Source organism: Pollachius pollachius (assembly GCF_949987615.1).
Source record: "Pollachius pollachius genome assembly, chromosome: 2".
NCBI lineage: Eukaryota > Metazoa > Chordata > Actinopteri > Gadiformes > Gadidae > Pollachius > Pollachius pollachius.
The window spans coordinates 39243656-39256710 of NC_136935.1; the positions used below are offsets into that span (position 1 = coordinate 39243656).

A 13055-nucleotide genomic window follows, 5' to 3' on the forward strand; every position below is an offset into this window, starting at 1 on the left:
TCTCATCTATTATGAGTTTGGGAGTCCTGCAGAACTGTGGTAAAGGGGTTATGAATGCACAACTCCTGTCTCACCCTCATGTCTGGCTTCCCTGGTGATGATTTATGGCATGTAATGGCTGCCAGGAGCCCTTCTAATAGCTGTCCTCCAGCTGTCTGTCTGTCTGTCCCTCTCACTCTCTGTCTCTATGTCCCTCCCTTTCTCTGTCTATCTGTCTCTCTATATTTTTCTCTCTCTCTGTCACTATGTGACTTACAATCGCAGTCTGTCTGGCTGGCTGTCTGTCTTTCTGTCTGTCTGTCTGTCTGTCTGTCTCTCTGTCTTTCTCGCTCTCTCTCTCTCTCTCTCTCTCTCTCTCTCTCTCTCTCTCTCTCTCTCTCTCTCTCTCTCTCTCTCTCTCTCTCTCTCTCTCTCTCTCTCTCTCTCTCTCTCTCTCTCTCTCTCGCCCACAGAGCAAGGTTACGAACGTCTACTGTTCCGGTGGATAAATTGTTGGAACGTGTGTCTGTGTGTGTTGGGGGGAGCTGTGTGAACAGTGTGTGTCTTTATACAAGGATGACCTTCAAGAAAGTCTCAGGGAACATACTTATGGAATCTGTGGAGATGTTTATTTTGAGCAATGCATGCGTCATTGTGCTTTAAGTGATTGCTCAAAGGCAAGCAAAATCAGACACGTTTTTTTGAACAATATCGTTTGCCTGAACAAAAAGCTGCAGGGGTTCTTTTTGTTGGATTCCTTATTGTGATATTTTTTATAGCTACACCAGCGTCATCTCAAATGTGAGTGTCTTATCTCGACAGCGTTTGATCCGGTGTTGGCTTGACTTCTAATGGGGTCGGTATACCTTGTGTTTTCTTTTATGTCGCGCTTTGTTGAAACAAGCGGCTTGATCTTGATCCACATATTTCACTCGGCAATGTGTGAATATTTGCTTTAAGGAATCAAGAGCCTTGTAGTTTGCCGTCTGACTCTCAAGAGGCAGGGAAGTCTGGATGACTCCCAACAAGTTTTAACCCACAACTCTCTGCAGGTAGATTTACCCGGGCGACCCGTGTGCATCCTTGAGCACGGTGCCTGACTCCTACCGTCTCCTTGATGCCATATATCTGAATTGAAGTCACCTGGGATAAAAGCGTCTGCTAGCAATTAAGATCTGGCTTTCCTTGCATGCATTGGATAGAATTTCCTTAATTAATCCCAATGGCAAATTAGGGGTGCTTGTTTTTGCCAAAGAGGATGATGATAATAATAAATGTTTTCATTTGTGAGGTCTCTCAAAGAAAGTCACATCCTATTTCCCTGTTTTTATGATATATATATTTTTTGTATTCTTCAATCTCTTGGTGGTGAGCCCACCAACGATGGGAACCGACATCAGTAATAAGCATGAACACACACACTGCCATGTATCCAGGGTTTAATTCAAGCCCGTTTTCTATTGGGGCCACATTCTCCCATCCGGCTCCCATGCAGCTGCCAATTACACCTGGATTAATTCAATCTGTCTGGCCTGTGCTGCCGCTCGCCTGGCTGTTGAGAGTGGAGCCGCAAACGCACACTGGCTTCCATTACTCATTACGAGCGTGAGGCCATCTGAACACTCCCTGGTGGGCAGCCGAGGAGGAGAGCTGGCTTACCAATTAGCTCTCTGAATTAAACTCTGATATCTCGTCCGCACCTTGCTCTCTCCCGCTCCCACTCCTATGCTTTCACTCGCTCTCTCTCTCTCTCTGTCTCTCGCTCTCTCCGCTCTTTCTCTGACTGGCTCTCTCCGTCTCTCACCCTCCTCTGCCTCTCTCTCTCTTTTCCTTCTCTCTATGTGTGTGTGTGCCTCTCTCCTCTCTGTAGCTCTCTGGGTTTCTCTCCCCTCCTTTTCTCTCTCTTTCTCCCTCCATGTGTGAGACTCGGAGGCTTGAAGACAGAAAGAATAGACCTAGACTAACTAGACCTAGAATAAATAACTAACAGCCACTGACCAGCTCCAACTAGGAGGAGATGAGAGGGGGAGAGAGAGCGAAAGAGAGAGAGAGAGAGAGTTATAATAGTTCTGAGCTAAAGACACATTTGTTTGCTGATTGTTCAGTTCCTTCTACAGACAACAAATGCAATTGAAATTAACTTTATTTAATTAGTTTTACCTTATCTCATTTCCCCACTCATATCAGGTGGCTCACCCAAGTTCATTTTTCATTTGTTTTTCATCATTTAACCTTGTTATCGAACAACCTCAATTTCCTGTAGGAACAAATGTGTTATTGTGTTGTTGTTTGTGCCACCATGTGTTCTTTTGAAGAGTCGCAATAGGCAGTACTTTCAACTGAGCATTTGGTCATTTATCAGACTCTTATCCAAAACAACAGCACTCATGTACGAGTCATTAAGGAGCATGTAGGAGTTAGGGCATCTTGCTCATACAGGAGTACTTTGGAAGTTGAAGTTGAACAGCCTAGCTGCAACCCATTTAGCTAACGCTAAGAAACCATTCATAATTTCTGTCGACCTGCTCATTGCACAAACCTATGATTGTAATTATTTGCATAAATCGAGAAGTGTTCATGTTCCTAGAAGCATATATATGGTATGGATAACATGAGGGGGTAAATTCCCATAAAGTAAACATGAAAAATAATTATTTCAGAATGCATTAACTCTATGTCTCCGTTTTCTTTGTCTTCACAGCTCTACGCCATCCCCTGGTTCCTCACCATGTTTACACGTGAGTATCCGTCCTCCCTTTCTGTCATAGTTGCACCCAGTGCAGCGGGTTGAATGTAGAGCATGCTGCTACTCAGTCAGCTATTTCGGCAAGATCATTAGCAAGCAGATACACTACAGTTCTGTGTTCTAGCTCTGAGAGAACACCACCTTATACTTTAGCATTGAAGATTCATAGCTTTAACCTGCAGCTGAAACATAAACAATATTCACAGGTGATGCTGTAAATAAATGGTAAGGGGGTGTGAATGCATTCTGAATGACACATATATTATGAGTCGCGTGTGTGCGTGTATGTGTGCATGTGTGTATGTGTGTGTGTGTGTGTGTGTGTGTGTGTGTGTTTATATAAAACTAAATACATCTTTTCCGTTTTGCTATCCATTGTGCTGAACCTCTTGTTTTCTTCCCTGTCGGGTTTACATAATTAACACACACACACACACACACACACACACACACACACACACACACACACACACACACACACACACACACACACACACACACACACACACACACACACACACAAGCACACAAGCACACACCTTCCCAGGCTATGACCAGGCAGTGCAAGCGATTGTCCCTCGCCCGTCAGCTTGAGGAGGGCAGCGGAGCACAAGCTTTGTTTACAACCCACCGCTCGTCGTGGAGCTCCAGCCACGCGCCGCACTCGCTAATCTTTGCTATCGCCGCTCCACCCCACCCCCCCAGCACCACTCAGCGTTTGGGAGCTACACTCGTTTATTTACCTCTGACACAGGTCGTGTGTCAGAGGAGTGGAAAGGGGAAAAAAAACGTTGAAGCCCTGAGCTCATCGCAGGCTCAGGTAGAGCCCGCCTGGGGTGAGAAATGGTCGTTAGCCGTTAGAGCTGTCCGTCCGTCTGTCACGTCCGTCAGAGGCCGACGTACCCCGTTCCTACATCCTCCTCTGCGTGACGCACCCTACGGCGCCACATTGATGTTTCATGCTCCACGTCAGTCCGTCTGGTGATATCAGTAATAAACCACATGAAAGCCATTCACCGCATGGAGTGGAAAATATATATGGAATAAAAAGTATTTTTTTTCTTTGCAAGGCTCCGCCGCGACGGCCCCTGAATGCTGAGCAGACGTATTTCCTGGGTGCTGGGGCTCCTCTAGATGCGCTCTCAGTATTCCTATCAATATTCAAGGCCCTCGCAACCCAACCAAAGGGCTTGTTTGTCCCTCGCCTCAGGTGTCAAATTGGCCAATTCCACCTGTCAGACACGCACACAGTCATTGATAAATATATAAATATATATGTACTCATACCTCTCAGACACGCAATGAGACAAATGTACTCATATCTCTCAGACAAGCATGTTGTGACACAAACACTCATCCAATATGTGCGCCTACACAAACAAACGCACAAATTCACACGCTATGATTCACACAAATACACACACACACACTCACTCACACATTCCCTCACTCTCTCAAAATATAAAAATACACGCACACACACGACAGGGGCAGGAGAGCACTGACTCACTGCTGTTCCCTTGGAGAAAAGAGTGGAGGCAGAGAGTGAGGTAGTGAGTGGAGGCAGAGAGTGAGGTAGTGAGTGGAGGCAGAGAGTGAGATAGTGAGTGGAGGCAAAGAGTGAGGTAGGGAGTGGAGGCAGAGAGTGAGGTAGTGAGTGGAGGCAGAGAGTGAGGCAGAGAGTGAGGTAGTGAGTGGAAGCAGAGCGTGAGGTAGTGAGTGGAGGCAGAGAGAGGTAGTGAGTGGAGGCAGAGAGAGGTAGTGAGTGGAGGCAGAGAGTGAGGTAGTGAGTGGAAGCAGAGCGTGAGGTAGTGAGTGGAGGCAGAGAGAGGTAGTGAGTGGAGGCAGAGAGTGAGGTAGTGAGTGGAAGCAGTGAGTGGGTTAGGGAGTGGAGGCAGAGAGTGAGGTAGTGAGTGGAAGCAGAGCGTGAGGTAGTGAGTGGAGGCAGAGAGAGGTAGTGAGTGGAGGCAGAGAGTGAGGTAGTGAGTGGAAGCAGAGAGTGGGGTAGGGAGTGGAGGCAGAGAGTGAGGTAGGGAGTGGAGGCAGAGAGTGAGGTAGGGAGTGGAGACAGGGATTTAGAGAGAGGAGGAAGAGAGTGGAGGTAGTAAGTTGAGATAGAGAGTGAAGACAGAGAGTGGAGGTAGAGAGTGAAGAAGAGCGGGAGGTAGTGAGTGCAGGAAGAGAGTGAGGTAGTAAGTGGAGGCAGAGAGTGAAGTAGAGCGAGAGGGGGGTAGAGAGTGGAGGCAGAGAGTGAGGTATGACCCCGTGCCCTCTGTCCTCCAGAGGCTGCTGCCCCCATGCCTACTAATGGGCTCAATCCAGCTGGGGCCCTGGCAGGTCATCTCACTCACACACTCACACACCGACACACTCACAACCTCACCCACACACACAAACACACAGGTCTGCCCCATAGACTGCTAATGCGTTAAGGACCAACCTTCCCGACCACACACGCACACGCACACGCACACACACCCACACACACGTCTCTCTTATCACTCTACCTCAGCCCTGTATTTATTCCCTGGCATCCGCTCCAACAAAGCTGCCAGTTTAGACCCTTTATATTTAGACAGATAGAAAAGTGCCTCAGAATAAGTGGTCTACGCGAGAGAAACATCTGTTTTGTTTGAAATTACCAATACACGGTTCGACCCCCCCACTCCCAAAGCCGCTCTGCTAATCTTGTATCCTTTTGGTTGGGAAGTTGTTGCTTTTTTCTGGAAAAAATAAATAAATAACACATTCCCATAAAGTATTTTATTTTCTAACCGAATCATACTTTTTGAAAATATCCCTCCAGGCTCTTGCCAAACCCCAGCTTTCTTCAATGAGCCTCAACATTTAACATTCAAAGTATAAACACACACACACACACACACACACACACACACACACACACACACACACACACACACACAGACGCACCAATGACCACACACAAATAAAACAGCTTGTCGACGTCTCAAGCCGGATTCGTCATGTTTCCCCCTCTCTCCAGGGGTGTGTGTGTGTGTGTGTGTTCAGTCACACTAGCTGATTTCCCTCTGTAGTATTATTTATATATGCACCCCCCCCCCCCCCCCCCCCCCCCCCCCCTTCCCTTCCTCCAGACGTGTTCCCTTTGCACAAGATCTTCCACCTGTGGGACACGCTGCTCCTGGGAAACTCGTCCTTCCCCTTCTGCATCGGGGTGGCCATCCTGCAGCAGCTCCGGGACCGCCTGCTGGCCAACGGCTTCAACGAGTGCATCCTGCTCTTCTCAGACCTGCCGGGTGAGAGAGGTCGCACCTCACGATTACACCAACTCAATACATACAGCGCTTTTCGAGGAAGCCAAAGTGCTTTCCATGGCCGGCGCTTGTGTGTGTGTGTGTGTGTGTGTGTGTGTGTGTGTGTGTGTGTGTGTGTGTGTGTGTGTGTGTGTGTGTGTGTGTGTGTGTGTGTGCGTGGTAAGTTGTTTTGTCATATTTAAGTGGTTTTAGTCTACTTAAGATTCCTTGAATTTCCGTACTTTATGTCATTCATTATCTGGCAAGTGTTTCTATATTCACATACAGTTATTAATTAAATACAAATAACTGGTTGACTGCAGACATTGGGGTACAAAACACAGTACCTTTGAAGTGTGTGTGTGTCAGACCCCCTAACCACTAGACAACCCAGTTCCCGCTCCCCAGTGCATGTGATCGAACCTGCATAGCATGGAGAGTGAGATTGAGAGCCTGAAGGCAGGGATTGGCTGCTGCTGCTTCCCACTATACAGTCGATACAGATGGACACTTCTATCTGTCCATGTGCAGAAGGAATGCTGTGCTCTGAGGGTCTAGACCAAAACACGGTTATGGTCGAGGTAACCGGTCAATCCAGAGTCCAGAACTCATACCCCTTTAGTTTTTACTAGAGGTCACAGTGACCTCATCCCCAGGTCTCTGTGACTGTGATGCATACCGCCTAGGGATTTTGAGTGTGTTCATCGAGCTTCTGGGTGATGGAACCCAAAAGGTTCTCTCTTCGATCTCCAGGGTCTGCAGCCTAGCCTGTAGTGGACAATCTGATTAGATGAAAGATGCCCTTACCTCAACCAGCTCTTTTTGACATTTCTTGGAATTCACTGAGAATCTCTTTGGATAAAATAAAAATAAGGAAATTACTATTATTATTATTATTACTAGTAGGACTGTTATATGTATGATAATGCTGAAAAACGTCAACGTCCAATGGACCATGGTGTGCTGTAACCCACCATAGAAGTCTCCGAGCTATATACCTCCAAATTGTTTTGACCTTCTATGACATTCAGTGTCGGATTCTCAACGAAGGCTGCCCTTAATGGACTCTTTTGTGTGAGGAGAAACCGCAGCACTATATCATAATATGGGTAAATTCCATTTAAAGCCTGCCACAACACCGGCACAGACAACCTGTATGGAGGCGGCCATACCTTGACCCTAGCAGTGTCCCTACAGATTTAAAGGAAGTCAACCCAGTGTTTATGTTGGAAGGGCCACCTGTGTTTACCTGGCTTTTGTGTCAATGTGATAAGAATCTATTGTGTGTGTGTGTGTGTGTGTGTGTGTGTGTGTGTGTGTGTGTGTGTGTGTGTGTGTGTTGAGCGGGGTGAAGCAGGGAATGCAGCTGTATAGAAACCACCAGGAGTTGTATGGTTTTAGTTCAGTTTTATGTCTTAGAAACTGTAAATACTAAATCGTATAGAGGTGTTGCGGTTACGGTTCGCTCCCAACTCCATGGTTCTGGGTTTGATCCCCAATATCCACACTCTCCAAGTTGGCATCCCTGAGCGAGTTTGAACCCCCACCTCATCAATAATCATACGTATTTAAAAAAAAAAACATCGCCCCAATGACTTAGCGGTAAACAGTGTTATCCATCACCTATTGTTTTGCATTCTGTCTTCTTACAGCTCCCACCATATACATTTATGATCTTTAATGAATACCTTTTAGAGCCTGTACCGAGGCCATGGCCATTTATCCCCTTCATTTCACGCCACATTACCGAGGGCGCCATTAAAATCTGCCAGAGATTAAAAACATATAACGAAGAGATGACTCGTCTTCACTCTCCACTAATCAACAGCTGCACAGCACCGCAATTTGCTGCGCATATATTATCCACCGGAGGGGCCGTCGTTAGTTATCTACTGGGTGTCGGCGCGATCTACTCTTCAAGGGCCGCGTCTGTTCGAGTACGTTCATCACAGTTTCAGTCTCAAAGGGCTTCGCACAGGGCCTTGCGTCGTAGTGCACACTCTCACCCAAATGCCGCTAAAGGGAAAGGAGAAGCTCCCCAGATCCACGGTGAAGATGAACAGTGAAGAGGGATCTCTCTCTGCGGGCACTTTTACAGCGCACGGGCAGGCCTATAATGGTGGTGCTGCAGAACCGTGGACTTGGGGTCCTACCTTCAACTGTGGTGATGCTTTTTTCTCTGGCATTGCTTGGTTTGTTTGTTGTTGTTATTCATCTTAAGAGCATTAGGCTGCCATGAAAGCCGTCTTTGGCGTTTAAAAAAAACCCTCCCGTTGACACGCTAACTGTGTGCAGAGTGCGGAGGGTTATTTAGGAGTTATCGTGTGTGTACGCCGCGATGAGTCACAGGGGCCTCATCCCTGGGTCTTCTTGCTTTGTATATTCTTTACACATCACTCAGGAGTGTTTACACACACACACTCACACACAAACACTAGCGCGCAATACACACACACTAGCGCGCCAATACACACACACACAAGCCCTTGCATACACACACCCACACAAACACGAGCCCGTGCACACACACACACCCACACACACACACACTCACCCACCCACGCACACACACACACCAGATCGATTACTCTTGCAAAGTACCAGTGACACAAACTGCAGGAGCTGCATTTATAATGTATTTGTCTTCAAAATGTCTACCACGCACACACACACACACACACACACACACACACACACACACACACACACACACACACACACACACACACACACACACACACTCCTGACAGTGGGGAGGGCACTCTAAGCTTTCCTAAAACCGGCTCTAAATGCAGCTTAGTCCTGTTTTTGAGGTTGTCTCCTTCTTCTTTTTCCTTCAAGATGAGAGCAAATAATTTGACTTTAGAGTTTGAACAACTGCCTCAGATTTAAGGCTCATCACTTCAAAAGCAATGGCATGGCACTATGTAAGCGTAAAACACACACACACACACACACACACACACACACACACACACACACACACACACACACACACCTCCCCCATGCTATTCTCATTTCAGTGTTGCCATAAGTTGCCTTTTGTTGGGGGGGGTTGGGGGCTGGTGGGCAGGGTTTTACTGAAGAAATCGTAACAAGTTTATTCTCAGGAGCATAGAGGCAGTGGGAGAGCTAGTGCTCCTTATAAAGGTAAAATATGTCTGCTGGGAGCGGGAGCCAAAGTCTCCCCTGGCAGGGCTGCGTACGGCTGGCCACGGCTGCCAGGTTGCAGTCTTAATACCATTACTTCCAGCCTGCAGCTGCTCGTGCTTTTGCCCTAATAGTCAAAGAGTTCAGTTCAGTTTTCGCCTCGCACACTTGTAGCTATATATGGTTATGGATTACATATTTTATTCACAGAGACTTTTTTTTTTTTTTTTAAAGGTCTACGGTTGCTTGAAGCCTCTCCGAAACTAAACCTTATTAGCTCCACTCCACAGTCGTGTAATTCACTCATTCATCATACTATGGCGCAGGTTTAGAAACGTTTAAATGTGGTGTAAACGCTGTGCCATCTCCGTCTGATGGAAAGGTCAAATATGGAGCCATGTAGTAGTGGCAAACTTTGAAATGGGGCAGACCCCCTCTCCTCATCAACGGGGAGTACCACACACGTTAATAAATTGGATTTATGTAAATCTGACCAAGGGACAAGCCTTTCTCTAGTCCCAATTCTATCTACGAGGCATCCAGCTAAAGTGAGTCTCAACTGAGTATGTGTTCTATTCTCTCCATTAAACCAGAGTCACACTTCTATCTAGGAGGCGTCCTAGTAAAATGAGTCTTAAGCCAGGATGCTTTCTGATCTTTTCCATTAAACCAGAGTCACACTTCTATCTAGGAGGCGTCCTAGTAAAATGAGTCTCAATCCAGGATGCTTTCTGGTCTTTTCCATTAAACCAGAGTCACACTTCTATCCAAGCGGCATCTTACTAACATATTTAAACTCAGTTTTTATTCATTACTGCCTTTTATTACTAGGCCTGACCGGCAAACCAGTTTTGTTTTCAGTTTGGCTAACTTTTTTATAATTTTGTTTTTTGCTTTGATTGTACTCTACTTTGTTTAGTTTTTAATATGAACTATTCTCCTTATGGGAGAAAGCAATGATTTTGTGACTCAAAATGAGACCCAAGTTTGCTTTCTATTCTCTCTATTAACGCAGAGTTACACTTCTTTAAAATGAGACTCAGAACCCAGGATGCGTTCCATTCTCTGCATCAAACCATTCACTTCTGTCTCGTCAGCTTCTAGTAAAATGAGACTCGACCCATGTTTGAATATGTACAGGGGATCTGACGACGTACTATAAATTCAGTACACAGACAGATGTTCGTATTAGAAAACTGTAAAGCACCCTAACGTCCTGTGTTTTGGTGCAAATGATGAGGTGCATCTTTTACCTGAAAGACATCTGGTGTATATGCATGTTTAGTTTGGTTTGTTTTGGTTAATGTCTTTTGCTAAGTCTGCCACACTGCGCCATGAAACGGTGGAATATGTCGAGTCTAAAGGGAGGCATCTGGGTACGACATATGTTGAGCTTTGGTGAAGCGTGGTAAACTGACACTGTCAAATACAGAAGAAAAAGATGGATTAGTTTCATGCAAGATGTTTGCTACATATTTGTACATCGGGGAATTGAATGAGTTAGCAAATGTTGTTGTTTCTCTAGTTTCGCTAGACTTGCACCTTCTGAAAATGTAAAACAAATCAAAAACTGAATTCAAAGGTACGTAAATGCTGTACAAAAAGTACATCATTATTTTTGTTTTTAAAATCACAAATTATTATTAGGACTCTTCATCTTCAAATGGCTTCTCATGTTTCACTAACTGTGGCAATCAGAGTGGAATTCAATGATTAAAAGATAACATGCATACCATTCAGAGTGTCTGCCCCACTCTCTTTGCCTCTATCTAGACGCTAATTAGACGGGGACAGCGCCTGTCATTGAAAAGCCAAAGGTCATGTCCGACCCTCTTGAGAGAGGAGAGCAGAGGCTCATTATACAGTAGGTCGGATTCAACTAATGTCTGCAGAACGCTGCTCAAGTCCAGATCAATGTTTTCTTCTAGGTTTAATTAGTGAGTTGGCTGTTGATCGATGTGTTAGACCCTACTAAAAGCTGTATATTTGATTATTTTTCTACCACAGATAATTTCACACTTGGTTCTGTATTTGTCTGTTATGTCATGTGCTATTTTTTGGGGGGTGTTAGGAATTATTTTTACTTCGTCCCTTACTTTCATGCCTTTATGGACAGGACGGGGGAAGCAGACTGGAAGGCGGGGTTGAAGGACATCGCATGTAGCGAATGTATTGAAGGTATATTGCCTACATGGTTAGCAGAGCCGCGTGTGTTGAGAGAGCGTGTCACCGTGGGTAATGATTTATAATCAATCATTTACAAAGATCATTGAGCAATAAACAAAAACAGTCTGCTCCTTATAACAACAAGAGGAGAAACCGTTGGAGCAAGGTATTAGCACTGCCAGTGTTGAATTCCCCCTGGGGTCTCCAATAACCAAATGCATTAAAAGTACAGGGAAATATTTTAATATAACTACAATATCTTTCAGAAATCCATAATGGTAATCAGCCAAAAATAAAAAAAGGTCATCCTTCGATTGCCGATATTGTTCCCATTCACCTCTTGTCGCGGCTGCGGCTAATCCATACATTTCTGCTGCCGGAGCTCTTTGGAGATTTACATTAAGGTGTGACTGGCTGTCTGGCAGAGCGGAAAACTGAGTATACCCATGATGCAGCAGGATTGTCTTTCACTGGCTATTAGCATCCATTACCGTGATCCAACCTGGGCTACGTGCTTCTGAACTTTACTGATGCTATTCAGGTCTGAGGAAAGAGAAAAACTGCCCACGCTACATATCTTACTGAAGAGGGTTTCATCCGAAGCAACTTATAGTGGATTCAGATACGTTAAGACGTGTGGGAGTAGGGCATCTGGCTCAAGGATGCCTACAGGCATCTGGGATCAAACGAGTATCTTTCTACTGTGACACCTGAGCCTCCACCGCACTATATCCACACTGCCGCATAATATTGATTTGAATTGGGTCATTAGGCAGCAGTTATGGAGTCAGGCCTCTTGCTCAATGATACCTATACGCCGCAGATAACTGGGACAGAACCATGGTTTTGGCCGGGTTAAAGTTACTTTGGTTCCTAGCTATTTCACTTGCACATATGAACACTAACAAGTCAGCCAGAAGCTCTGTACAGGCTGTTTTTTTGTTGTGAAATGACTGCAGTTTTGGAAGCTCAAGTTTTTTTAAGTCAACGTCTGAATAAACTCAACAGCCGAACATGTGGCGCTCACAGCGTGTGTTGTCATTACCAATGGCTTCATCCGTCGATCGCGCTACCATCAGCTGTGTTCTTGTTTGTCCTTGTGGTGAGAAGAGCACAGTTCCCTTTCGAGTTTTATGGGTTCTGTAAAGCCTCTAAACCTGTTCATGTGGTATCTATGGGAGACTCTATAATATGCTCTCTAAACTTTTAACGTGTCAGTTCCTGCGCTGTTGACTTATTTCTAGGTGGTGCTCTTCTCCAGTAGTTCACCAAAACGTATTAGCGACCAACTTCTTGATGAAGAGACAGCATATTCTGATTTACTTCTGAAGTATAACCACATTTATAGCGAACAACCTCTCGATGATAGCATATTCTGGTTTACTACTCTAATATAACCAAACGCATAACGACCAACCTCTCAATGAAGAGTTTGCATATTATTTTGCCATATGAATAACTGGAAAGAGGCCATTCATCCTCCTCTAAGTAGATTCTGGAGGGTTTTGATGGTTTGAAGGTGATATGTTCTGAGAAACGGCGGGAAAGCGGATTTCATCCTCATCGTAGTCACAAATCCAACAATGGTAGCAGAATAACAAATTATGGGGACCAGAATTTCTTCGCAGACTGCACTGCACCCTGCCATGTCGCCTCCTATGCAGTTTGATAGGCCATTTGAATAACTTAAGGGGGAGAGAATCAGTGTGGATGTGTCTTACCATGGGGGTAACGGCAGT

At 45.5% G+C, this 13055-nt stretch overlaps 1 protein-coding gene across 1 annotated transcript in view; it reads left to right on the forward strand.

Moving 5' to 3' along the window:
- Window positions 1-13055, forward strand: part of tbck (TBC1 domain containing kinase) — a 39292-nt gene that overhangs the window by 11450 nt on the left and 14787 nt on the right. Inside the window, exons 21-22 of the mRNA XM_079758777.1 lie at window positions 2681-2717; window positions 5842-6003. Coding sequence (XP_079614903.1) covers window positions 2681-2717; window positions 5842-6003 — 199 coding nt within the window. The remainder of the gene's footprint in view (window positions 1-2680; window positions 2718-5841; window positions 6004-13055) is intronic.